Below are 26,140 nucleotides of genomic sequence, written 5' to 3'. Positions count from 1 at the left end.
AGTCAATGGCACGAGCAGGATTCGAACCCACGATCTTCGGCTTGATAAGCCGCTGCTCTACCACTTGAGCTATTGTGACCTCGATCCACTCGGGCACCAACTTCCCGCCAAGAATCAAATAGATTACACGACATTTGAAAAATGGCAAAAAAGAGGGAAAATTCAAAAGGTGCGGTTGAGATGGGAAGTGTGTCCAAGTGGATTGAAGTCACGATAGCTCAAGTGGTAGAGCAGCGGCGTATCTAACCTAAGTTCGTGGGTTCGAATCCCGCTCGTGCCATTGACTTTTCTATCTCAACTAAAAACCTTACTTAATTATATGATATTAATTGGTCAAGCGGACCACGAAACTAGTTAATTTAATAGTTTTTAACTTAGAATTTAAAATGAAAATTATTTTTTGAGAAAATGTCTCATACAGATGGGCTCGAATTATTAATCTAACCAGTTTTAATTACAATTTTAAACTTGCAGTATACAAAATTTGAAACTTACATCTTCTGGGGTCTGGTCATACTGCATGGACTCGAGCGATTCTCTTGACCCGACCCTTTGGTTTTTTCCACTACTTCGCCTTTCGCCACTAGCTAAAATTTGGGCCATCTTGGCATGCTTTACAATATCCACAGGCTAGAAGAAAAAAAAATCCTTAAATTCATACTTGACATTTAAGGTTTTTATAATTCAATGATAAGAGTTAAATTTGATGATTTTTATTTAGAAAAAAAAAAACAATAAATTACATAAATTCAATAAGAAAAAAAATCACCTCTTTCCTTGATCGCAGGGCCCAGTCGTCTAAAGTTTCAGCGGCCTCGTATTTCCCTTGCCTCCTGTATAAAGCTCCGAGGTTTTTTAATGTGGTTGTGACTGTCGGCGAGTCCACTTTGGCAGCTTTGTGCCATCCTCCGTATTCACCGTACGGTACGTTACCCTTGTTACGGAGCTTGTTCTCCTCTCTTTCCTCTGCCACCTGCCAGATCGGCTTGTTATCCCCTGCAAATGGAAAAACAGTCCAATGTAGCCTATGTACAACTGAACTTGTGCTAATCAATTTTCAGAGGCACCGCACGACGAATGAAGAGGGAGACAAGCATGCTTACAGAAGACGCTGCATTTTATATAAATTTGAGAACCAAGATTGTTATAATTATTTTATCAACAACCTGACACAGCCTTCACTGCTCTCTGAAATATTATTAGCACTCAGTGAACAGTTGCACAATCCTCTGAATTCAATGTTGTAGTTCACCAAGTGATGCATGCAAAGCAGTGTAATAGCGGCGATTTTCAAATTTATACAAAAGCGATTAAAAAGAAAATTAAATTAAATAATGATTGCAAAAGCTAAAAAAAAAACTTTATGTACCTACCAAAATATAAATAACAAAATAAAAGTTTTTTTGTTAAATAATCACAGATTACGATTGTTTAATATCAATATAATTTATTTCATAGAAAAATACAATCACCAGGTAACTGATGTCATTTCAAATGTATACAGTATTTTATAGTGAACAGACACAATGACAAGAATAAAGGAAGATCAATCAATCAACATTTTGTACTATGTAACATTATTTAAATATTTTAAAACTTGTAAAACAGGCGAATAAATTTCTAATTTAAACAAGTAACAAAGTCTCATATATCTTTCAAACAAACGTCTTTATATGATTCACATAGAAACTTTTCTTTCTCTTGAAAATGTCAAACTTAATTCTAGAAACTCTTACAAACATTAATTGACATAATTACACAAGCGAAGAGTTTTATGTTGTAATGTAATTGAAATTTATTTGTAAAACTGATCACATCGTGCTTAATTGAAGGGAAGGTCTTGAAAAAAATATAACTATAAGGCTGAAACTATACAATATGAAAAAATAAAATATTTAATCTTTAATAACAGACATCTAAACTAATGTTTGTTGTTCAACAAATAAGTAACAGATCTGACAGTTTTTTTTTTTTTTTCTTCTAAAATATATAATAAGAAAATCATAAAAATACAGGAATGCATTTTTATGCAATAAGCTCCATGCATTTTCTCCTGCCAATTTAAATTATTCTTTACAGCACACATCAGCAGTAGTTGATGAAAAAGTAAAAAAAAAAAATTTTAAAGGAAAGGCAAATTTAAATATAAACCAAACACAACATAAAGGAAATTAATGACATGCTACAAAAAATTCTAGTGCGGACTACATATACAAAAACTACCATAAATAATCATAAATAAAAGGAACTATTTAATAATTGTAATATCTTGTAAATAGTCCTTAATTAAAATTTTCAATATCTTAATTTAATTACTCAAAAGCTAACATACTGCCCAAAACTCATTATGAAAAAAAAGCCAAAGCTTTGCTATTAATAGAATAATTATTAAATAATCACAATTGACATTATCAGTGTTATGTTGTTTATACATAATTATGTATTTTTTTAAAAAATAAAAGAATATATAAATCTACTTCTCCGCTTCTAAATTTTTTTTCTTTGTCCCTAAAACAAGAAAATTGGAGGAATAAAATTTACAAAAACATAAAACTTTTCGTGCAATAAAAAATAATCATTTTTGACTAAGAAATTTGTTAATAACAAACACTTAAAATATACAGTCGTTTTTTTATTTATTTTTTATTATAACTGGAAACAAATTAACAATATACATGAAAACCCATTTGTCCTGAGACTGATAAAACGTTTGTCTTTGAAAATTAAAATTCCCCCTGATGGGTGGAACAAAAGAAATGCATAATCTCACTCATTTTTTATTGTTTTAAAATCCCTTTACATTAAAATGTCACAAAATAGCAATTTTTGTGATTCGTGTTAAATCCCCTTGTTTCTTCCTAAAAATTTAATAATTATCTTTTTTTTTTTAGTTTTTCCCACTTTGTCTGAGGTATTAATGTTCTGTAACTTGTATTTATACGTTACACCCCATTTCCGGGAAGTTGTCATGCAAAAGGATAGCTCGAGTATGTAAATACATCAAAGACACTTGACCGCTACCTCTGCTACTGCTCAGAAAAAAAGACAGGCAGCAAAGTGAATTGTTTATACACACCCTACAGGGTGTCCCAGAGATAGTGCAAATAAAAAAACAAATTGGGTGATAGTACACTAATAAAGCTATTCCACTCCAAAAAAAAATTTAATGCGATGAGCTGACCACCCAGTTTGAAACATCGATTTTTCATTTTGTTATGTCATGACAGAGTAGATCAAGTTTTATTTTGAAAAACAGTTTTATTTCTTTACTAATAAATTATTGTAGAATGTGTTTGCTAATTATTAATTTGTATGCCTGACCAACTGTTGGGCCATGTATTTAATTCCCAGGATACATCCCGGACCACATTTTCCGACTGAAATTGCCCATAAAAAAATCAAAGTTTACAATAGACTATTGGAAAGCTCATAAAATGTTGACATTTTTAGCTAGTTTGATACTTTTAAAAATGAAATGCAACCTATGTTTCAAAGAAGTTGATCCAAAATTACAATTTCACAAATTTCATGATGTTCATAAATTATTTGTGAGACTGGTCATTTAAAAACAAAAAAGTGGACTAAACTAAAAACCTAAAAGGAAATTCGGTGCTAAATTTAAAAATGGGATCAAAAGTTAGGAGAAAGTACATTAGAGTGGAGAAAATTGTGGTTTTATGTAAAGAAACGTGTTGTAACTTTTGAAAGGATTGAGATAAAACCATGAGGTTTACGGCCTTCTATTCCTCTTAAGATGTACCATCATCAATAAAAAATATTTAATAGTAATGTAAATGATGCTGAGAATGGAGTCAAATAGTTCTTTTTATCTCTTTACAAACTGTAAAGTTATCATGAAAACTTTTTAATTTAAGAATATGTAAACAGGAAATTTTGAAAATGGACGCCTCCTAGGCCTCAGGGCCATCTGGACATACTTTGAACTGCCGAGAGCCATAGGTCCATCTCAAAGACTCGCTAACTTGAAGAACTTACAAAAAGTGGGAAGCATAAGATTGAAGAACAGTTCATGATGACCTAGAAATACTGTCTGAGATTTACTTGACCACACATGGGTACTAGTCATCGCAAAATCAGTAACTGTGCCAAAACTGTCCTGAATACATCTCATAGGAGGTTACCTTTTTTTACTCAGCTCCTAGAATTTTCATAAATCCTTGGACACTAGTATAATATTTTTCGGTTAACCATCACAGAAAAAAATTCATTAAAACCTACAATCGTATATCTATAATCTTCCATTGTAAGTTTTATACGATACATTAGAATTTAGATAGAGATGATAACCCAAGTAAACTTTATTTATATTATCTTTGTTTAAATTTACTATTCTCACAATGGAAATTAAGCAAGATTATGACATGTGTGATATGCAAACTTATTTGAGTGTTTTCACTATGAAAAAAAAAAAATTATACAAATACAGTAGACTCTTGGCAACTCGAACCTTAATAACTTGATTTTTTTTCAAATCCCCATCGTTTTCCTTATAAAACATAACTCTATAAGTTGAACATTTCAAACTGAAAATCTCGATTAGATGAAAATTTTTTGTAAGCCCACACGACCATGCCATTTTTTTACCCGATGGGCTCTTCCCTCCACTCTCTTAACAGTCCTACGCCAGACAGCACCCGATACAGTTCAAGCTTATTGGCCAGGTTTCCCCCCCCCAAAAAAAAAGTCTATGAAACGTCATTGTAAGACATTAAGCATGGAGGAGAAAGCAAGGTGGAAGATATTAAGAAAAAGGTGATGTTACCGAAGAATCCGGCGTACCGCCAAACACTTTATCCACAATTGTAAAAAAATAGGGATAAGAATGGCGCAGCAAGTGGATTAGCCTGCTCAATACCTCAAACCTCAATTAATTGAAAAACTCGATAACTCGAATTTTTTAATTTTCCCTTGAAATTCAAGTTATCAAGAGTTGACTGTACATTTTAAAAAAAAATAATTTTTGGACAAATTCTGGATTAATGGGTTCCCATTGTAATTTATTAAACTATAATGTCTACATTTTACCAAGTAAATTATACACAACTATATATAATTATATAACAAGCTTCAAATTTGCTCTGGCTTATACAATAACATAAAAATAAAATTTCTTGTGATGTCAAGTTTGTTGGGATTTTATGTTTTACGTATCTTAAAATTTTCCACTTTTTCCTTTCATACAGACAAGAAAATCATCTTTGAGAGTAATAGTTAAAAAAAAAAAATGAAAAACTACAGTTAACATGCTGTGGTGAAAGCTACATAAAAAAAGTAATTAAACAATGCAGATGTATTCAAGTTTAAGTGCCCTTACCGTCTATAGTTCCGAATTCCCTTTCGTGCGCTCGTGTCAGGACTTGCTTATACAAAATTTCAGCCTCTTTGTATTTGCCTTGCTTTAGATAACAGGAGGCTAGGTTGTTTTTCGTTTTTGCAACGTTCGAGTCGTCAGGTCCTAGTTTCGATTCGTAGATCTCGAGAGCTCTTTGGTAATATCGTTCTACCTCTTCGTATTTCCCCTTGGAAATATAAAAATTTGTTAAATACACCGGTCTAGCTTTTATGCCTTGGCATTTTATTACCTGGTTTTGACAGAGTAAAGCCAAATTGTTCAACTGCTTTGCGACATCAGGGTGATCGCGTCCTAACACTTTTTCTCTAATTTCTAAAGCCCTTTTACAGAGGGGTTCAGCATCCCGATATTTGCCCCTCTTTCCATAAAGAACAGCCAAATTGTTTAAGGTTGCTGCCACCTATAATAAATATTATATATAGTGCCTAACAAAACAATCTGACAAAAACCTAAATAAAATATTAAATGGAACAGTAAATAAAAAATTCAATTATTATTAAACTTACCGCAGGGTGGTTTTCTCCCAAAGTTTTTTCCCTAATAGCAAGAGCGTCATTTAGAAGGTTTGCAGCATCCTTATACTTATTCTGGTCCCTTTAGAATATAAATGTACAGAATTTATTTCAAATCTCTCAAATATAAATGAAATATTGGGTTGGCAAGAAAGTAATGACTTTTTTTACTGTATAAGTGGGCGACTGTGCAATGGTCAAATAATCTCTCTAAATTTGCTTCTTTTTCTCTAAGCGATAATAGAGTAGTAGCGCTATGCTATTTATTTTTGTGTAGGGGCAGGTAAGGTTTGAGATTTAATAAATCAGATAGTATATTCAACATTTATTTTAACATACTTTGTCATTCAAATGTACCCAACCAACACAAAATTTTAATTAATCTAACTTGTCAGTCACAGCTCTAAATGTGGGATGAGTCTATTTACAAAGGGACTTACCAGAAATCACGCTCACCACGATAAACAACCACAGCATCTCAGTGCCTTTCTGGTATCGACTAGATCTGATGGGTTGTCATGGCTGTCCTTCACTGGCTCCAGCTAGCTGAGTCCCACACGGAGTGTGGCTGCTTCTGTTCCAGATTGATTCCTGGAGTTGACTGTTCACTGCCTGGGGTGAATCTTTGACTGACTGGTCTGAGCCTTTGAGCCCTTGGGCTAGACTGACTGGTTTCCAAATCTTCCCTTTTTATACCAGGTTTCTCTACCGGAGTAAAGGTAGAAAGAAAAGTCAAAAGACTGGAAAATTCCCATGACGCGGGTGAACCAGCAAGGACGGGTATCACATACCTGGTTGAACCCCCAATTTACACTGCCCCACGTACTTTTAGTCTTGTGACAACCCTTCAGCACTAAATAACTTGATGTTAGTTTATTTGATCGGGTGTCCCACTATTGCAACTTTATGTTTTCCAGGTTCGTGGGAGAACATCCTGTGGCTCCTGTCTGGGTCTGCAACACCCTTCGACGTTCTTATTTATTTGACCAACTGTGTAATTATTGCAGGGTTAGGTTTCCCTCATTTGTGAGGAACGTCACGTCACGCCTGTTTGTGCTATGACACCCTTCGACCAAGTGACCAACTCCTTAATTATTGTAGAGTTTTATTTCCCAGATAGGTGGGAGGCATCACATTGTTCCTATCCGGGTGATTGCCCCTTCCAATTTATAGCCGTTTTTTGTGTGATTTTTAAAAAACAATTTTTTGCCCTTATTTTAACAAGTTGTTAAAAAAAATTGTCCATATTTTAACTTATTCAGAGAAGTATTGACCATTGTTTGCAATTATTTTTGCCATTTTTCAGGTAGCATGTCTATTCCTTTCACATAAAAATTATCATCTTTTGAGTCCAGGAACGAGAGAACATCTGTTGGAGCACTTTCAAAGTTTTGGTCGTTTAAAAAATGTTGCAATGACAGTAATAAGTAGTTGTAAGGTGAAATGTCCAGAGAGAGGTATGACGGGTGTGATAAAATTTCTCAGTTCAGATTAGTTAATAATTGTTTGGTACTTAAAGCAACATGGGGCAGGTGTTGTCGTAGTGAAAGACTAAATATTTTATGTTAGACAGGCTGTTTTTGCTTTATTTGAGAAACAGGCAAGATGTTCACAGTACAGTTCACTATTAACCTTCTGCTCTTGTAGTAAAAGCTCAAAATGTTTTTTCAATTTTTTTTTTTAAGTTTTAGAACAACTGGTGGCCGTTGACCAGGTTGGCAATAAGCTTTTTGTAGATGTTTTTTATGTGATCCATTTTTCATCACGTTACCAATCTATGAAGAAATGGGTCATAAGGGGCAGAGGAGTAAAGAGAAAATTGAGATGTGATCCACCAGATTCCAAGTTTGAGTGGGATCCATGTAACGTACTCTTCAACAAACTCAAATCTTTTGATTTGGTTTCCAATAGTTGTATGGGAAACATTTAACATCTCTCCTAGTTCCCGGGCCGTCAAAAAAGGGATTCTCTTCTTGCCTATGCCTCAATATGTCATCGACAAATACAGAAGGACGTCCACTGCGGGCATCATCTTCAAGAACACAAAATTTCCTTCTCTGAATCAAGCAAACCACCACAGGACTTTATGAACACTTATAGCATTAGTACCACCAGTAGCATAAATAGTAGTGTAATAACACTGCACACAAATTATCAGTTGCAACAGTAAAACTGTGCCCTTTTTTGAATTCATAAAGTAAAAAATGTCTTAAATGCATTTTATCCAATGACATGATTACCCGTTAAATTATTTTTTAAAACTTTCTTGCCAAACCAATATTAATAGAAAAAATAACTTACCTATAGACGAGAGCAAGTATATTGAGCATGGTTGCAACATCAGGATGATCATGACCGCTCGTCTTTTCAAGATCTTCCAACGCCTGTTTACACAGAGGTACGGCTACTTCGTAACGACCCTGCGAAGCGTATTGTATCACAAGGTTGTGTAGTGTCCTCAGCCTTGCTGGGATTTCATAACCAGCATTGACTTGTTGGGCAAATTGGCTGGGTGGTGTTGGTGACATGGCTAACAAAATATTAAAATTATAAAATGGACAATTTTTTTTTAAATAAATTTAATATTTACTGTTTCTTTCTTCTGCATCATCATCGGGGAAAAGATCTACGACTGGGTCGTCTGATTTGGGCTTATCCTGTTTGGATTCAGACTGAGATTCATCCTTTAATAAAATTAAAACCAATATTAAAACTCAATTTTTATTTTTTTTTTAATATTTAGCAATATACGAACCATAACATCCTGGTCGTACTTTTGAACAGAAGCCATGAAATCAGAATGCTTTCTCTCCTCTTCCAATTGAGCCACCGCCTGCTCGGATACCTGGAGTTTCTGTTGGGTGTTGGCCAGTTCGTCCCTGAGCCAGGCATTTTCCTGGCACAGCCTACGTACCTGGGTCCTCAACTTTTGCTTCTCGGCTTCTACAATTTGAAGATGTGAGGCTAGAGCCATCATTACCTAAAATACAAACACATTTTTTAAAACCAATTGTCCGAAGTAATAAGAGAAAATCTAATGATTATAGATTGATTACAACAAGACAAAATAATTTTTTAAAATTCAAGATAAGATACCCAAAATCTAATCGCTTCTAATTATAGCCAATCTAGTATTCTATTTATCTAGGAAAACAATACAACAATGCCAGGAGAAGTACAAATAACAAAGCTCCTATAAAATTCAATATGTATAACGACAACAAAACAGCATGTCTTGGGAGATATCTCAAGTTATAAGAAAGTAATTAATAAAAAAAAGTAATGTAAGACGATATAAAGAAATTGTTGGTATTTCTCTATGTAGAGGTCTCTCAGGTGTTTACGGCAGAGAGCAGAGAGCTCTCGTTACTAGCTGTGTTTCTAAGGGAGGTGGGAGGCATGAAAATCTTTATGTATTAAGTGTTTGTGTTTTCTTGGCCTTTTAATAATAACTGGACAACCTGAAGTACCTTCGAGAGCTTAGCAAGTTAAGAAAACAGGAGACACAATATGAGAGGTCCAGTGACAAAGAAAAAAAAACTCAAAGAAAATGCAGAGGGCTGACGATGACTGCTTGGTGTTTGCTGTCCCATAAATAATTCACACAACATAAACAATGAAACAGAAATTATAAAGGTGGGTTCAGTATGTTGTTAAATCACTTTAGAAAAATGATCTGGACTTCAAACATTCAACGCTCATCATCAGGTTGAAGGAGTTACAAATACGCTTCTTGACATGAATTGTAGGATACCCTTCGATCCACCACCAATGTGGCATTCCAATAAGAAGTTGGTTTTATATTATAGTTATATTATTTATTTACTTTTTTGTGGTTCATAGGATATCTAATCCAAACTCTACCTAACCTAACCATTTCTAACTGTAGTTCTACCAAGTCAAGCCACCCCTAACCCTGATCTAATCTTAATCTTACTTCATCTAACCATTGCTAATCCTGATCTAATCATAATCTTACCTAATCTGACTCCTAACCCTAACTCTACCTAACCTGACTATCCCTCACCCTGGTGCTAACCCTTGTCAAACCCTAAACTCACATTACCTAACCGAACCATTACTAACTTTAACCCTTGCCAAACCCTAAACTCACATTACCCAACCAAACTAACTCTAACCCTTGCCATACTCTAAACTCACATTACCTAACCAAACCATTACTAACTTTAACCCTTGCCAAACCCTAAACTCACATTACCTAACCAAACTAACTCTAACCCTTGCCATACTCTAAACTCACATTACCTAACCAAACCATTACTAACTTTAACCCTTGCCAAACCCTAAACTCACATTACCTAACCAAACCATTACTAACTTTAACTCTTACCAAACCCTAAACTCACATTACCTAACCAAACTAACTCTAACCCTTGCCATACTCTAAACTCACATTAACAAACCAAACCATTACTAACTCTAACCCTTGCCATACTCTAAACTCACATTACCTAACCAAACCATTACTAACTTTAACTCTTGCCAATCCCTAAACTCACATTACCTAACCAAACCATTACTAACTTTAACCCTTTCCAATCCCTAAACTCACATTACCTAAACAAACCATTACTAACTCTAACCCTAGCCATACTCTAAACTCACATTACCTAACCGAACAATTACTAACTCTAACCCTTGCAAAATCCTAAACCTACATTACTTAACCAAACCATGACTAACTTAAAACAAAATTGTTGACGAGAAAATGGTTATGCAACAACTAGTGTATCCAGACGAGAACATATCCATGTAAAAAAATAAACCAAATGACAAAAAACAGAATAAAATGTTCACAATCTGGCTTACGAATTGGAGGATGAAACTCACAAAAATACCGGTTCCAGTGTCAATTCAAATACCTACACAGATATTTCCATTCAACTAGCTATGTAATTGCAAAATGAAAATCCATTTACGGCCACGGACGAATAGTCTACACGTATTTTTCACTCAAGCCCACCCTATTGGATCGCCAGGGGCTTTAAGGAGTAAATTTACTGGAAGAATTCCTTTCCATCATCTCTAGGGCGAATACTTTCAACCTTAAAAATCGTCGTACCGAAAGAAAACTCTTATACATGGTAATACAGTTAAATAAATTAGCGAAAAATAGAGCTTTATATATTATCTCGAGCTTTAATTAACAACCGAAACAAAAATTTTCCTTTGGAAATTTACTTACTTCTGGAAAAAAGAATCAAGATGAAAGAACGTTTATTAAATTCAGAAAATTAGGTTTGAACAAGAAAAATGAGAGACGCGAAACCCTTCAAATGTTTTCATTACTTTCAGTGAAACCCTACTTTATTTATAAAAGGAACCAGTAGATAAGAAAATTGTTAGGTGGTGTTTTTATTTGCAAAAATTTGTCAAATTTGCTTCTTATCTAAAGATTTTATTATATTTATAAGAATAATAATATTGCAAGAGTTTATGCTCAAGTCGTGTGAGGGATGAACTCGGCATGTCGGCATTTCCAGAAATCTGTTTCCGTCTAGGGCGGAAACTTTTCCCCCTGGCCTTGAAATTTTGAAAACGGAAATTTAATTCGTCAAAGACTCCGACAAATCAAAGATAGCTGGGCCCTGATCAAAGTGAATCTTTTGTTGGACAAACTGCACTTTTTCCAAGTCAAATTGTACTTTTCAGCTCTAATTGGACTTTTTCCTAGTCAACTAGAAGTCTTATTAGTATTGGATCAAATTAAACTTTTTCGAGATGAAAATGAACTACTTCCAGATAAGCTTGAACGATTTGAATTTTTCAAAATCAAATTAAACTTTTACTGATGAAATAGAACTTTTTCCAGTTATCGCAAATAAAATTGAATTTTTCCAGCTCAAATTGATCTTTTTTTCTAATGAAATTAAACTTTTTGCGCATCAAATTGAACTTTTCCAGCTCAAATTAAACATTTTTCTGATGGAATTATTTTCGTAGGTCAAACTTAACTGTTTTCTGACCAAACCGAACGTGTCCAACAGAAATTTAACTTTTTCAATATCAAATTAAATCCAAAATTGAATATTTTTCTTGTCAAATTGAACCTTTTACAAATCAAATTTAATTTCTTGTGATGAAATTGAATATTTTAAGATGAAATAAAATGTTTCTGATCAAATCGAATGGTTAGCTTTCAAAGTGTAATTTTCAAAAACAATTTTTAACTTTTACTGATAAAATTTAGTTTTTAAAAAACAATTTATACTTTTCCTGATCAAATTCAACATTTTTCAGTTCAATGTAAACCAATGGACCTTATTGCGTTCAAATGGAAATTTTAAAAATCAAATTAAACTTTTACTGATGAAATTGAACTTGAAAAAGTTCAATTTCCACTTTTCACAAACAAAAATTGAATTTTTCCATCTTAAATTTACTTTTTTCTAATCAAATTAAACTTTTTCCAAATCTAATTGAACTTTTCCAGCTTAAATTAGACATTTTTCTGATGGAATTATTTTTGTAGGTCAAACTTAACTGTTTTCTGACCAAACCGAACGTTTCCAACAAAAATTTAACTTTTTCGATATCAAATTTTTTGAACTTTTTCCATCACTCATCAATCCAACTCATTTAAATTGCATTTTTCCATCACAAATTGAACGTTTTTATGATCAAATTAAACTTTCTACGGATTAAAGTGAACATTTTAAAGATCCAACGGAACCATTCATTTCCAGACCATATTGAACTTTTTCTTGACCAAACCGAACTTTTCCTATTTAAAATTGGACTTTTTCCATATCAAATTTACTTGATACTGAATTGAATATTTTCCATGTCCAATTGAACCTTTTCCAAATCAAGCTGAACCTTTTGCTGATTAATTTTTTTTTTTCAGATCAAGGTTAATCAAATGACTTTTTTTCAGATAAGTTGAATCAACTGACCTTTTTGCGTTCAAATGGAATTTGTAAAAATCAAATTAAACGTTTTCCTGATCAAATTAAACTTTCTGAAGATCAAATTGAACATTTTAAAGGTCCATCTGAAACCGTTCATTTTCAGGTCATAATTTAACTTTTTCCTGAACAAACCGAACTTTTCCAATTCAAATTGGACTTTTCAATTTGATATCGAATTGAAAATTTTCCCCGTCAAATTGAACACCTTTTTCAAATTTCTTATGATCCAACTGAGTAATTCAAAAACAAATTAAACTTTTTGCTGTTGTAGCTGAACTTTCCTCTAATCAAACTGAATATTTTGCTGATCAAATTGAACTTTTTCCGAACTCGTTCAATTAACGATTGAACCAAAAAAATGTATAAAAAAACATACTTCGTAGTAAAGTTGCAGGTCATCTAACAACGATGAGTGCGTTTTCACGAACAATCTTTTGAAATTAATTATATATTACAAGAAAAAAAATGGACTTTTTTTTAAAATTCAAATAAATAAAAGAACCTCACAACAACCAAAAAGAAAGAAACGTGATGTATTATAATAATAATTTTGCAAATTGACAGCATAAAAACTTACACAGCTTTTAAATACTTCGCAAAGGTAATAGTCAATCCATCTTAAAGGTAATAATCAACAACAATTTTTGTAAAAAGTTCAAGTATTATTCTACACATTAGATATTAAAGTGTTACTGATACAATGGTCCATTATATTTCGTGGTCAATTGACCAAATAACTTCTTTCAATTAATTAATCTTTATGTAAGGTATTGGTTGAAATGAAAAAGTTAGTGTCAAGAACGGGATTCGAAGACGAAAGTCGTGGGTTCGAATCCCGCTCGTGACACTAACTTTTTTCATTTCAACCAATACCTTGCATAAAGATTAATTAATTGAAGAATACAATAGTATTCATGAAACATTCCTACATTAAATCTGACTATCAGATCATAAATTGCACGCTGTTTAATGGCACCATGTTGCTGGGTTATTTTTCTCTCTTTTTAATTTCTCAGCCGTTAAAAGGCAAAATAAAAGAAAAAACCTGACCTTCCACGGCGTTTATATTTCGTTCACGTCTAAACCTAATCCGCCCTCGTTTAAATATTCGTAACGTTTACACCGGGCCGCTCCGCAAATTCTCGTTTCTGCTGCTATGAAAGCACGGAAACCATGGTGGGGAAAATTTAATGATTATTTGATTCATTTTTGATGTAGGCAAAACGTATCAATAATTTAGGCTAAATATCTCCTCTTCAGAATTGATTCTGATCAATGGACAATACGCTTTTGGAGATTAGCCTGCTAAGAAGCAGTTTAAAGTAGCTCAGGGTCCTAGACAACTTGGGCCCAACTTAACGAAAACATTTCAGGTTTGGACGTGCTCGGTGTAGCACACAGGAAATCGTGGTTTCCCATTTACAGAAACTCGGGTACGTTAGCCGTCTCGCTCTTGGGCTCGATGCAAGTCAAGAGGACGAAGAAATTTCAACGAGCCTTTGTTTAACTCCGTAATTTGCCATTTTGAGAACGATAAATTGAAAAAATGGAAAAGTCGAGAGATTGGTTGAATAAGAGTGAAATTTCCTGAGGAATAAGAGAATATCCTCTTATAAGGCCAGACTACACCAAAAAACCCTTGGGGTTTATTCATTGACAGGAAAAAAATTCCACCCACTTGTAATATAACTTGATTTGTATATACAATATTTTTATATATTAATCGAAGTTTCACGTTTTTAAACATTAAATAAAACAGTCTTTGTACAAAAAAAAAAGTAAATTGCTAAGGAAAACGAAGGGAAAAAAATTTAAAAAGACGGACAGATAAAATTTGTTTTAGAATTTCAACTAACGATTATTTGGAGATCGTGAGATGAGGTCTATCATGCCAACGTTTCGATCTTTATTGAGATCATCTTCAGGGCTCAAAGTGTTTGTTTTCACGACACACAAGAATGACACATCTACAAGGAAAACAAAAACTTTGAGCACTGAAGATGATCTCAATGAAGTTCGAAACGTTGACATGATAAAGAAAATGTTTTTCTAAACCCTACGTCACACCAGACCGGATCTTGCGATCTCCAAATAATCATTGGCTAACGGTCATTAAACACCACACATTTTTAATTAACAGTTCAATATCGCGTATTTCCTCCTCTTGCTATAATTACACCTCGAAGACGCCTCAGCATACTTTCTGCTCATCAGAAATGTCTCTTTGCTGGAGGTTAGCCCATTCTTCACGAAGAGACCTTTCAAGATAGCGGAGTGTATCAGGAAGTGATGGACGTGGTCTTATTCGTATTCTGAGGTTATCCCATAAATTATCGATGGGGTTCAAATCTGGAGAACGGGCTGGCCAGGCGAAGACCCGGATGTTATGCTGTTGAAGGTACGTTTGTACTATGCGAGCGACAGGTGGACGGGCATTAGAATAGGATTGTCGCTGATTTCATCGAGGATAGGCAACGCATGATGTTCCAAAATTTCATCCACAAAGACGTCAAAGACCCTCCACTAGCAACTACCAACTCTGTGGGACCCTCCATCGAGATTCCCGCCCTTACCATCACTGAGCTACGTTGAAAAGGTCGGCTCTGGGAAAAACTCCATGCTTCGTACCTTTCATTTCGCCTTCTCTACTCTTTCACGCCCATCTGGAGAAAGTAGAGCAAATCTACACCCATCTGTAAAAAGTACAGCAGACCAATCGTGCAAAGACCAATGTTCTCGAGGAAATGGTAGCCGTGCAACTCTGTGTGTTATGGTCAATTCTGGTCCTCTTACGGGGCGAGAAGCCAACAAGACACACTATTTGAATCTTCTTCGAGCAGTGCGTTCAAAAATTTGGACACCTCGAACATCCGGGAGCTGATGAAGCGCTTGAACAACAGTAATGCAAAATTCTCAAAGTCAAAAAGGCCATCCTGTGGTTGTTACTCTAGGGCGTCCAGAGCCGGGCCTTCTATAGTAGGACCCAGTAATTTCTAACGGCGTCTTGCAGAGTTTCGTAGGGAACTCCGATGGCAAAAGCCGCATACCTGATGGAACGTCCATCATCAATAAGAGCCAAACCACCAAAACATCCTCAGCACTTAGTGGCATTTTTGAGTTTAAAAATTGAAAGTAAGAAAACAAAGATGAAAACAACAGTTTATTGCTTCCGAATTCAAATAAGACTGAATAAGCATTTTAAATTCCATAAAAAGTTAACATAGAAAAATCCTTTATCCTTGTTTTGGATTAAGGATTAAACGTATTTACCTCTAATTTATATTTCCCATTTAAAACACAGAATAAACAAATATTTATTGGTAAAAACAATGAGAAAAATTAAGGACAGAATTTTCTTTTATCCAGAAAAAAAATCAATTGGAATTTTTTGCCTGTCAGTGTTTATTTAAATGAACGACATTTTTTTTAAATCCAATAAACTGGCAAAATAACATTTTCAATGATATTAACAAAGAAGAAATGCCAGGTAAAAATCCCGAGGATGTGTCCGGTATCTCTGTATGTCCAGTCATTAATAGGCTCCATATAGGGAGCGTATAGGAATGCCATCCGATACGAATTGTGCTCTACCACGCATTATGTGAGTCCACTGGGTCGATTTTTGGACAAGACAGGGCTGTATACTACGGCTACTTTATTGAGTGAATGTATTTATTAGTGTGAATGTGGAATGTGGGAGGGCCGATGGCGGAATATTACCAATCGATCCTCAATTAGGTTAGTCATATTAATCGGTGTAAAGAGTGATGGAGGAATATCACGTACTCCCCAACCCAGAGTGAATGTTATGTAAATAAGAAGAATGTATTTAAGGGTGAATGAAGAACCTGACTGCGTTGGGGGCTGAAATATCCTAGATATCGATAGCCCCTGACACCCGACCCCGGGCTGCCAACACCTGAGGTGGGTGATTCTCGAGTACTGCCGTAAATTTATTGTGAATTACAAAAGCTAGAATTGAAAGTGGATTGTGAGAAGTGATAGACTCAACTCTGCACACGCGTGAATGTACATGTACATGGAGGTACAGATTGTATAAATCAGTAATCAGGTAAAAAGCCAATTTGTGACATCAAAAAGGAGATAAAATCGATATAAAAGAACTACCTAACTTAAACTTACAAGACGATTATTCATTGAAAATTATTGATGAAGGAAAAAATTAACTGAAATAAAGCTGACGTACAGAACAGGCAGAATTCTGTTATCAACCGAATTATCGACGATTCTATAGAATTTAAACAAATAACATTATCTTTGCCGATTATAACAAAAACCTTCGACGAGCGGTTTCCTCCAAAAAGCTTTGCGTTTTCCGGTTGTTTTTACCCAAGCTTTTCTTCGAAGGACGACAGACCAGAACCATATATCAAAAAGACAAATAACTTGCTAAGAGGCTTATTCCAATAGAAAGACGAGAAGGACCGTTGAAAGAAAAGCACAATATTTCAAGGGAGTGAAGTAAAGTAGAAACGCTCCAGGCATTATTTAAATCATTGAAAGAAGAGAAATGGAAGGAGAGCAGAAACAAGGCGACATAAATCATAGAAGACACTTCAGGTTTGCGCAACACTTAATCTTGCAGACAACCAAGGGGAAACCAAGGGGAAGAAACTGAGCGAGGAGAGAGAGAGAAAGAGAGGGAGGGAGGGAGAAAGAAAGAGAGAGAGAAAGAGAGGGAGAGAGAAGGAGGGAGAAAGAGAGAGAGAGAAGGAGGGAGAAAGAAACAGAGAGAGAAAGAGAAGGAGAAGAGAGAGAGAGAGAGAGAGAGAGAGAGAGAGAGAGAGAGAGAGAGAGAGAGAGAGAATACTTTAATCTGGAACAAGAGTCCACTAAGAATATCAATAAGATCACAAAATGTTCATAAATCTGGAACTTTAATTAATGAAGGTTTGACATTAACATATAGTGAAATAAACTGACAAAAAATACAAAATATAAAAAATATTAATAATAGTATCATTAAAAGAATTTAGGGAAACATATTAACAATAACGTATTCTGTGATCGTAATAACAAACTGTAAATTTAAAAGTGGAAACTTAAATGTTGGCTCTGTTTGGTGGGGGAGTAGATGAGGTGTTTCTACAGGAGGGATTTAAAAGAGGTAAGGGAGGCGGCTTTGCGGATTGGCAAGGGAAGATAATTCCAGAGATTTGTGGCTCGAGCTAGGAAGGATCGGTCAAATGTGAATGTTTTATGACGAGGAAGGTACAGTTCATAGGGTGTTAAGAGAGTAGAAGACTTGAACTGAAGTAGCAGGAAAATTTAGTGAGATCGACGAGAATTTATGGATTGGAAAAGAAAGTTGCCAAGGAAATATTTCCTACGGAAGGAGGGATAAAGCCAGGATATGCCTGAATACAGGTACTCTGGTGCCGAAAATAAATCTGACACAACAGTTCATTAGTCTTTTCAGACGCATTTCTTGTTCCTGCGAAAAGTACACCATGAGCGACACAGGTGTAGTCGAAGAGAGGAAAGATAAGGAAAAAGAAAGACTTATAAATTGGGGAATCGTCAGCTTAGAGGTGGTAATCCCAGTGGTGAATGGAATCGGGGAGATAATTGATGTAAATACTGAAGACAAGAGAGGAAATGTGGTAAGCCTTGAGACCTGAAGTTAAGGGAAGGAAGGAAGGAAGAGGTCTGGCCGTTAGGAATAGTTGCTAGTTGAAAGCGGCAGGTAAGGAAAGAGTGTAAACATCGGATGGTACTGTTGATAAAGGAAAAAGATTCAAGTTTGGATGATGAATGATCGATTGAAACAAAGGCTTTGGTAAAGTAAAGAAAAATTATTTATGGTAACTTTTTGTTGGGCCAATGCGGTGTATGTCACTAGGAATTTTAACTAAGGACATTTTCTAGATAATTGGTGGTATGGCATTGAACTAACTTATCAAGAGGTTTGGAAAGGTTAAATAGGATTGATTAGGGTCGGTAATCGTTAGGAGAAGTTGGGTTGGGGTTTTATTGATGGGGTGCACGTGAGCTTTTTTCCAGGATAAAGGAAAAACGTAATTTTGGAGTAGTTGTAGGCCGGTAGTTTGGGAGGCATAGTTTTAAAAACTTGTTCCGCATACCGTCATGTCCTATAATCTTAGTATGGGATTGTGGGGGGGGGGCCGCGGTAGCCGAGTGGTTACGGCGACAGACTCTCGGCAAGTAGATCCCGCGGTCGTGGGTTCGATCCCCACAGTCGCCTCTGGACTTTTTCTGACGCCTAAGGGAACCGGTGGCCGCAAGTGAAAGAAATTGACACGGCACTCATCAATGGAAGGAGCAGGATCATATCTCAGCGACTCTGAATTTGGTCCCAACCCCTTTCAAAAACACACCGGGGCTCAAATTCACACTTGTGTTGCGAGCCCCCAAAAATATGGAGCCAGGGATATAAAAGAAAGAAAAAAAATGGGATTGTGATATTGCGTTAACATCAGCTGGGGTTAGAAAGGAAGAAATTTGATTAATTGTAGGGTGGTCCTATTGGTAATTTTACTGTTTTAGGGTTGGAAGAGGACGAGCAACAGGTAGCAAAAACGGAAATTCAGATTCAATCGGGAGTGACTGGTCACGAAGAGGATGAGTTAGTAGGTTGACATAGTGGTGGTGACACTGGAAATTCTGCGCTTTTACACATCGAATAATGGATTGTGTTTTATTTCGTAAAGTTCGAAAAGAGTACTAATCGTCAGAAAATTTAGTGGACTAGACATAGGCAATAAAAACAACAGGCACATAGTGATTTTTATTGGAAGCGTGCAGAGGTTGAAGATGAATTCGTACAAATATTTTGCATGTAAGAATCAAGTATGAGTATACTTTACAGCACTCCAGAGCTTGATGATAAACGAGTTAAATATATCTCCATATTCATACACCCTCACTCCAGGCAAACTTTTTATTTTTTATACAAAACTCTATTGTTTTAGTTTACAACAAAATTATTTCCTGTTCGGAACGAAAATACAGAACACTTTGATCAATGCATGTCATACCAACTTGCATTTTATTTCTTATTCGTTGTTTTTAAGAGAAATGGGCTTGATTCTTTATTCCAAGCGCTACAAAGAGCGAATTAAGTAACCATGTAAGTATGCACGGTTTTGTATCAATAAATTGTTCGACTTTATTGTCAATTAGCTCTCATTAGTAGGACAAATGCCATGCCTATAACCAATGAGGTCGACGAAGTATGTTCTCAATCACTAACTAGTTAAGTCCAGGATGTTAAGATCTTGACAACGTACCATGGGGGGTCACATAATTAACTCGGAATACATTTTAGGTGATTTTATGACGTATTAGATGTAACAATGGTCGTTTATTGTCAAGGGGAGAAAGAAAGATAAGAAGAAATTTGGGCTCTCTGAAGAACTTTACCAATCTAGTGATGCCTTCTTTTCAACATACAAGATCGCGACTGATACGTCAAAGCTATTACAGGAAAAGTTTAACCGTTTTAATTTGATTCGTCCCTTTGTCGTAACTTTTCCAGACAAAAATCCTTTTAACTGTACTTCTGAATTCTGGATGGTAGTCAGCCAGAACAGTGTCTTTTCTAGGATAATCACTGGCAAACGATAATAAAGTAAACATATGAGAATGCTAAGGCTAAGGATAGGGACAAAAGAGCTTGCCGCAAACCCCTTGCATCTTGACCTAAGATTTTTCTTCCTCACTACTTTTGCTAAAGCTTACAGTCAGCTTTGGGCTGCTGATCAGATTCCACAGCCTTATTAGCGGCTCTTTTCTCTAGGAGTCAGCTGTAGTTTGTTCTCACTTAGATATAGAAGTCCCAATGCCTGCAGGCGCACAAAGTAAAAAACAGAATTGACCAGTATCAATTACAGATGTATAGGTATACTTGTAGACCTAAACGAGAGGGTCGTCAGCCAGAACAGCATAACTTTACTGTTTGAGTATGCTGCTTTGGCGAAGGCTATCGTTTCAGGAACCTGTCACGTGACGCCAAGATCACTATTTACAAAACTATGATTAATAGAAATGATGAATGGTTGAGTGAGAGTGCGGTGTTCAATCCTTTTTAAAAAGATAGTTCCTACTCACAGTAAGTTGTTTTGCAACGGTCCGGATTTCGAGCTTTTAGCGCATCATCAGGTTGTAGAACTCCTTCCTTAAGCTATAACTACACTTTACTATTTTTCGTGGCCCGCTTGACCAATTAATAACATTCAATTAATTAAGGTTTTTAAGTTGAGATAAAAAGTCAGTGTTACGAGCGGGATTCGAACCCACGATCTTCGGCTTGATACGCCGCTACTCTACCACTTGAGCTATCGTGACTTCGATCCTCTCGGGCACCAACTTCCCATCTCAACCAAACCTTTTGAATTTTCCCTCCTTTTTGCCATTTTTCAAAAGTCAAAAGGTGGGGTTGAGATGGGAAGTTGGCGCCCGAGGGGATCGAAGTCACGATAGCTCAAGTAGTAGAGTAGCGGCATAGCCGAAGGTCGTGGGTTCGAATCCCGCTCGAGTCACTGACTTTTTATCTCAACTTAAAAACTATAACTACACTATTACTAGTGTAAAGTGTGTCCGGGTTCAAAAAGAAAGGATGATGATGTATGGGAAAGGAAGATACCGAGGAAAAATATTTAGCTCTATACTCGGGAATGGACAGTGTCATATTAGAGAAACAAAGAACTCTACCAAGAGGCTATGTAGTCACCCCTTCTGTCCATGTCCACAAACCTATCCTTAGTCTTAGCATTCTCGAATGTTTATGTTCTCTGAGTATATCAGTGATTGGCCGATAATGAGTTCTTTTTTTATTCAGCAGATCCTTAGTCTTAGCTTGTCCAAGAAGACAGACATTACAGCACACATTAAAACAGCTCGGCTCCCCTGGTTAGTTCAACCTCGAATGAAAAGACATGCTTGCGTTGTTTTGATTAGCTCCATGTTGATCCGTTGGGTGTCAACGTTGGAAAGCAAAGGTTCAAGATAAAAATGAATGGCATTATGAGCAAGACCTGGGTCCGTCAGGACGGCATTATATTAGTGCCAATATTATAACAACAATCCTATTAACTGTGCTTCTCGGTTTGGATCTGCTAAATAAAAATAGAACTCATTATCGGCCAATCACTGATATACTCAGAGAACATAAACATTCGAGAATGCTAAGACTAAGGATAGGTTTGTGGACATGGACAGAAGGGGTGACTACATAGCCTCTAGCACCTCGACGCTAGGATCTATTTTGTTGGATGGTAAATGGTATGTAATATAATATTTGAACTAATTTCTTTAAAATCGAAGTATGGTTTATGTTTATGGAAGGCCAGGGTTTCATTCAATAATAACCACTGGGAGGAAGTCAGTCATTCACGATCTACAAAGATGATTTTCAAGACTACAATTTACAAATTACTCATCAAGGAACGACGAAACCTGATCAATAATGAACAATAGGACAATGAGAAATGTAAGACTTTTATGGAATGCTCTGTCTCATGAGAGCTTCTTTTTAGTAAGTACCAATCGATTAAGCATCGGATTGAGTCCTGCTCCTAAAGACATTCCTACGGGAATGTTCAACACTTTTTTAGGACTGTTGTTTTGTTATTCCTTCTCAAATTGTTTACAATGTAAAGATTGGAGATTCAAAAGTGACCCGAGGTTAAACGTACGAGGTCATAAGGGTCAAAAAGGGCTTATGTTGACCCTCTTATTGGCCTCCAGGCTGCAATAACTCATTCTCCGAGGTTCGTTACGGAAATAATTTAATACTAGCCAACGAACCAATTACAAAGGGATTGGAATTTACTGCTTTTCGCCGTACTGACGAGGGTTTTATTAAAGGTATCAAGCCCGAGGTATTCGGGTTTGTTATGCTCTACTTACAGGTTAAATGCCATCATCACTTACGGGTTGAATCATTGGCATCATTACCGGTCGTTGTGCTCTTCTGCACTGACTGATTCCCAGTTTTTTTTCACTTCCCGATAGCTGATACGAACCGGTAAGAAATAAGACAAAGAGAAAAGTATCGGATCAGATTTACGAAATTTTTTTATTAAAAAAATAGTATCACTAAAATGTTGTAGGTCGTTTTTTAAATCATTTTCCTGGAAAATATACTGATGAATCATGTTCAACTTTTATAATTTTTATGATTTTCAATCTGTTTTTCCAGAATCTCATGAAGTATTACATTTTATATGAACGGCAGTGATTTTAAATATTCAATTTCACCGAACCAGAAATTCATATCTACCCTTCGCAAATGGGCTTATTTTGGCAAAACTGAATCTGATCTTTTCTCATTCATGTAAACTAGAAGTAAATAAAGCTAAATTAAACACACAAAAAAAACTCTCGCAAGAAAAAGGTAGTGTTATAACAATTAAATTCACTAATTTCGTGGTCCGCTTGACCAATTAATACATTACAATTAATTAAGGTTTTTAGTTGAGATAAAAAAGTCAGTGTCACGAGCGGGATTCGAACCCACGATCTTCGGCTAGATACGCCGCTGCTCTACCACTTGAGCTATCGTGACCTCGATCCACTCGGACACTAACTTCCCATCTCAACCCCACCTTTTGAATTTTCCCTCCTTTTTGCCATTTTTCAAATGTCGTGTAATCTATTTGATTCTCGGCGACAAATGAAATGGCCACGGAGAGCTTAAGTGAAGTATACTTCATTTTTAATAATTAAATTCACTAATTTCGTGGTCCGCTTGACCAATTAATACATTACAATTAATAAAGGTTTTTAGTTGAGATAAAAAAGTCAGTGTCACGAGCGGGATTCGAACCCACGATCTTCGGCTAGATACGCCGCTGCTCTACCACTTGAGCTAACGTGACCTCGATCCACTCGGGCACCAACTTCCTACTCAACCCCGCTCCCGCCATTATCTTTTTTATCTCAACTAAAAACCTTAATTAATTGTAATGTTATAACAATTGTTTATGTGTTAATTTACCTTGCAAAAGGTCAACATAGTGACACCGGATGAAATGTATGGCACAATTGTAAAAAAATAAAATAGTTTCAAAATTACGAAACTGACAAGTCAAAAGAATTGAAATAAAAAAAAAAGATCAACATTGAGTATTCAATTAATTAACGTTTTTATAAAAAAGTCAATGGCACGAGCGGATTCGAACTTTTCGATTTTTTATCTCAACTAAAAACCTTAATTAATTGTAATATATTAATTGGTCAAGCGTACCACGAAATTAGTGAATAGAATTGAGTATTCAGCATAACAACCACAGAGGAAAATGAAAGCTTAAATGCGCCTCTTGCATAAAAAATATGTTACTTCGATAGGTATTAACATTAATTAACAACAACAATTTACCAAATTTACTGAAACGAATGTAATTAATTAGCGTGAAAGGAAGTTATCGAGTTATCTGGGTGTGACCAGATTTCTGCTTGTAACAAATGTTGTTTTTATGTTAATTTATTGAAATGAATGTAATTTATTAGCGTGAAAGGATGGGGTTGCTTATAATGGAGTGAGTGACGTCTGGGGAGTAAAAGTAGGTTATCAGCGAGAATGGAGTGGGTTCAGCTCTTCTTCCAACCTGATGATGAGCCTTTATAATGTGTTAAAATCAGGATCATTGAAGACGACAAACTGTGAGTAAGAATCATCTTTTAAAGTAGTTGAACAGCATACTCACCTACTTTTATCATTTCTAAAATGTTTCGAGACATACAAGTAATAAAAGTAATAAGTAAGAAAAAGTAAATAAGTACATATAAGTTACAAAACTCATGCAGAAAAAAAAATTTGCACTTGATTAATTTTAATAATTAAATAAAAATATTCTTTTAAAAAATCAATAATTAACGCTATTTGGGTGGTAATTTTGTAGAAACAATGTAATAGAGTCAAATTTGGCGCAATATCACAAAATAATATTTAAAAGCAGTTAATTTAGTTAAAGAAATCACTATTACATAAAAACTTAAGTTCATTGCACAAATTTGCAAGCTCTATCTATAGAAAGTATAAGGGTAGAAAATAACATAACACACAATAATAACAATAAAACTGTTGAACAAGCATATTTGACAATGAACGGTCTCATATCCAAAGAAATGAGGGGAAAATTAAAAAGAAAAAAAGAAAAAAGAAAAAAAAAAAAAAAAAAAGCAGATTGAATGGTTGAATGGTACTTTTTGGCGGAACAAAGACAACTTCAATTACCTGGAAAGGGGTTGAAATCCACCACTTTAATAAATAATGGCCCGTCGTCTGACCCAATCCCACATTGTGTTCGAGAATGAAATTAAATCCGCGGCAAATGATTTTCTAGACTCCGCCACCGGTAGGCCTATTGTTATTTTGATTTAAACTAATTTGTTGTCTGTTTGGCACAATAGGTCACGAGGATTTAAAACGAGAATCCAATAAAACAACAAAATTAGCCTAGAGTGATGTGATAAACCCTATTTGTATCGATTTGCTCGAATTGCGCTGGTGGTGGAGTTTTCTCTTTAACACATACCACACTTGAGAATTAGTCAATAGACCCCATACCGTTCAGGTATGTGCCACTAGGGGTATTCATTATCTTTGCGTTAACCCTGTTAACTCTGTTAGGTCCTGTTAGATCAAGAAAAATGATGACGTAGACTTGTAAGAATCGGCTGGTTAACATTGCCCGATCTAACAGGCCAGGGCCAATGTTATATGTTAGGTCGAAAATGTAGTCACATTGCTAGCCGTTAGGGCGTAGGTAACCAACATGGCAGCCATGAATTTAACAGCTGTTTTCTTTACACGTATTTTTATTCTTAAATACGCTTTAATTAAATCAGACCGATACATCTCTTTTGTTAATTTCTGACCTGTCCTTATACTCTCATTCATAATAGTCCATATACTCTCATCCCATATCCTATACAGTTGTAGGCTGTTAGAGGTTAGGATACAAGTTAGTTATGTTCACACGAATTGAAGCGCGTCATTTGGTAGTACTCTTCGAGTGCATAGATAGCATTTTGAATGAAAGAGTTGATTAATTTTCAATTTTTATTAAGTTCTGACATCTTACAATTTAACACAAAAGAAAACCAAAACAAACAACAACAAACCTTCAAGGACTGTTGTAGGCTTATTTTTGGTTCTACCAATCTCCACGCGCAGCATTGCGGAAAAATAAACGTTTAACATGCTAAGAAAAAAGGGGGCATTCCCGATCTTACAAACATCGTGAATACCCCTGATATGTAAGATCGTTAATCGCAAAGTCTTGATGGAGTAAGTACCATATTTTAAGAGATCGTCTCGTAGGAGTCTGCCTGGT

The 26,140-nt window shown here is 35.4% G+C and overlaps 1 protein-coding gene across 9 annotated transcripts in view; it reads right to left on the bottom strand.

Annotated features, from left to right (window-relative positions):
* Nucleotides 1-26,140, bottom strand: part of LOC106661076 (kinesin light chain) — a 166,402-nt gene that overhangs the window by 11,020 nt on the left and 129,242 nt on the right. For all 9 annotated transcript variants that reach the window (XM_014384213.2, XM_024226939.1, XM_014384216.2 and 6 more), the window contains 8 exons: nucleotides 8,642-8,866; nucleotides 8,477-8,570; nucleotides 8,188-8,416; nucleotides 5,881-5,968; nucleotides 5,604-5,774; nucleotides 5,336-5,540; nucleotides 770-996; nucleotides 496-630 (listed from right to left, as the gene is read on the bottom strand). In XM_014384213.2, the coding sequence (XP_014239699.1) occupies nucleotides 496-630; nucleotides 770-996; nucleotides 5,336-5,540; nucleotides 5,604-5,774; nucleotides 5,881-5,968; nucleotides 8,188-8,416; nucleotides 8,477-8,570; nucleotides 8,642-8,866 (1,374 nt within the window). The remainder of the gene's footprint in view (nucleotides 1-495; nucleotides 631-769; nucleotides 997-5,335; nucleotides 5,541-5,603; nucleotides 5,775-5,880; nucleotides 5,969-8,187; nucleotides 8,417-8,476; nucleotides 8,571-8,641; nucleotides 8,867-26,140) is intronic.

Source organism: Cimex lectularius, unplaced genomic scaffold (genome assembly GCF_000648675.2).
Source record: "Cimex lectularius strain Harlan isolate CLEC.00 unplaced genomic scaffold, Clec_2.1 scaffold194, whole genome shotgun sequence".
Classification (NCBI taxonomy): domain Eukaryota; kingdom Metazoa; phylum Arthropoda; class Insecta; order Hemiptera; family Cimicidae; genus Cimex; species Cimex lectularius.
Note: the sequence above shows the minus strand (reverse complement) of the source record. Positions and strands in the feature narration are given on the sequence as shown.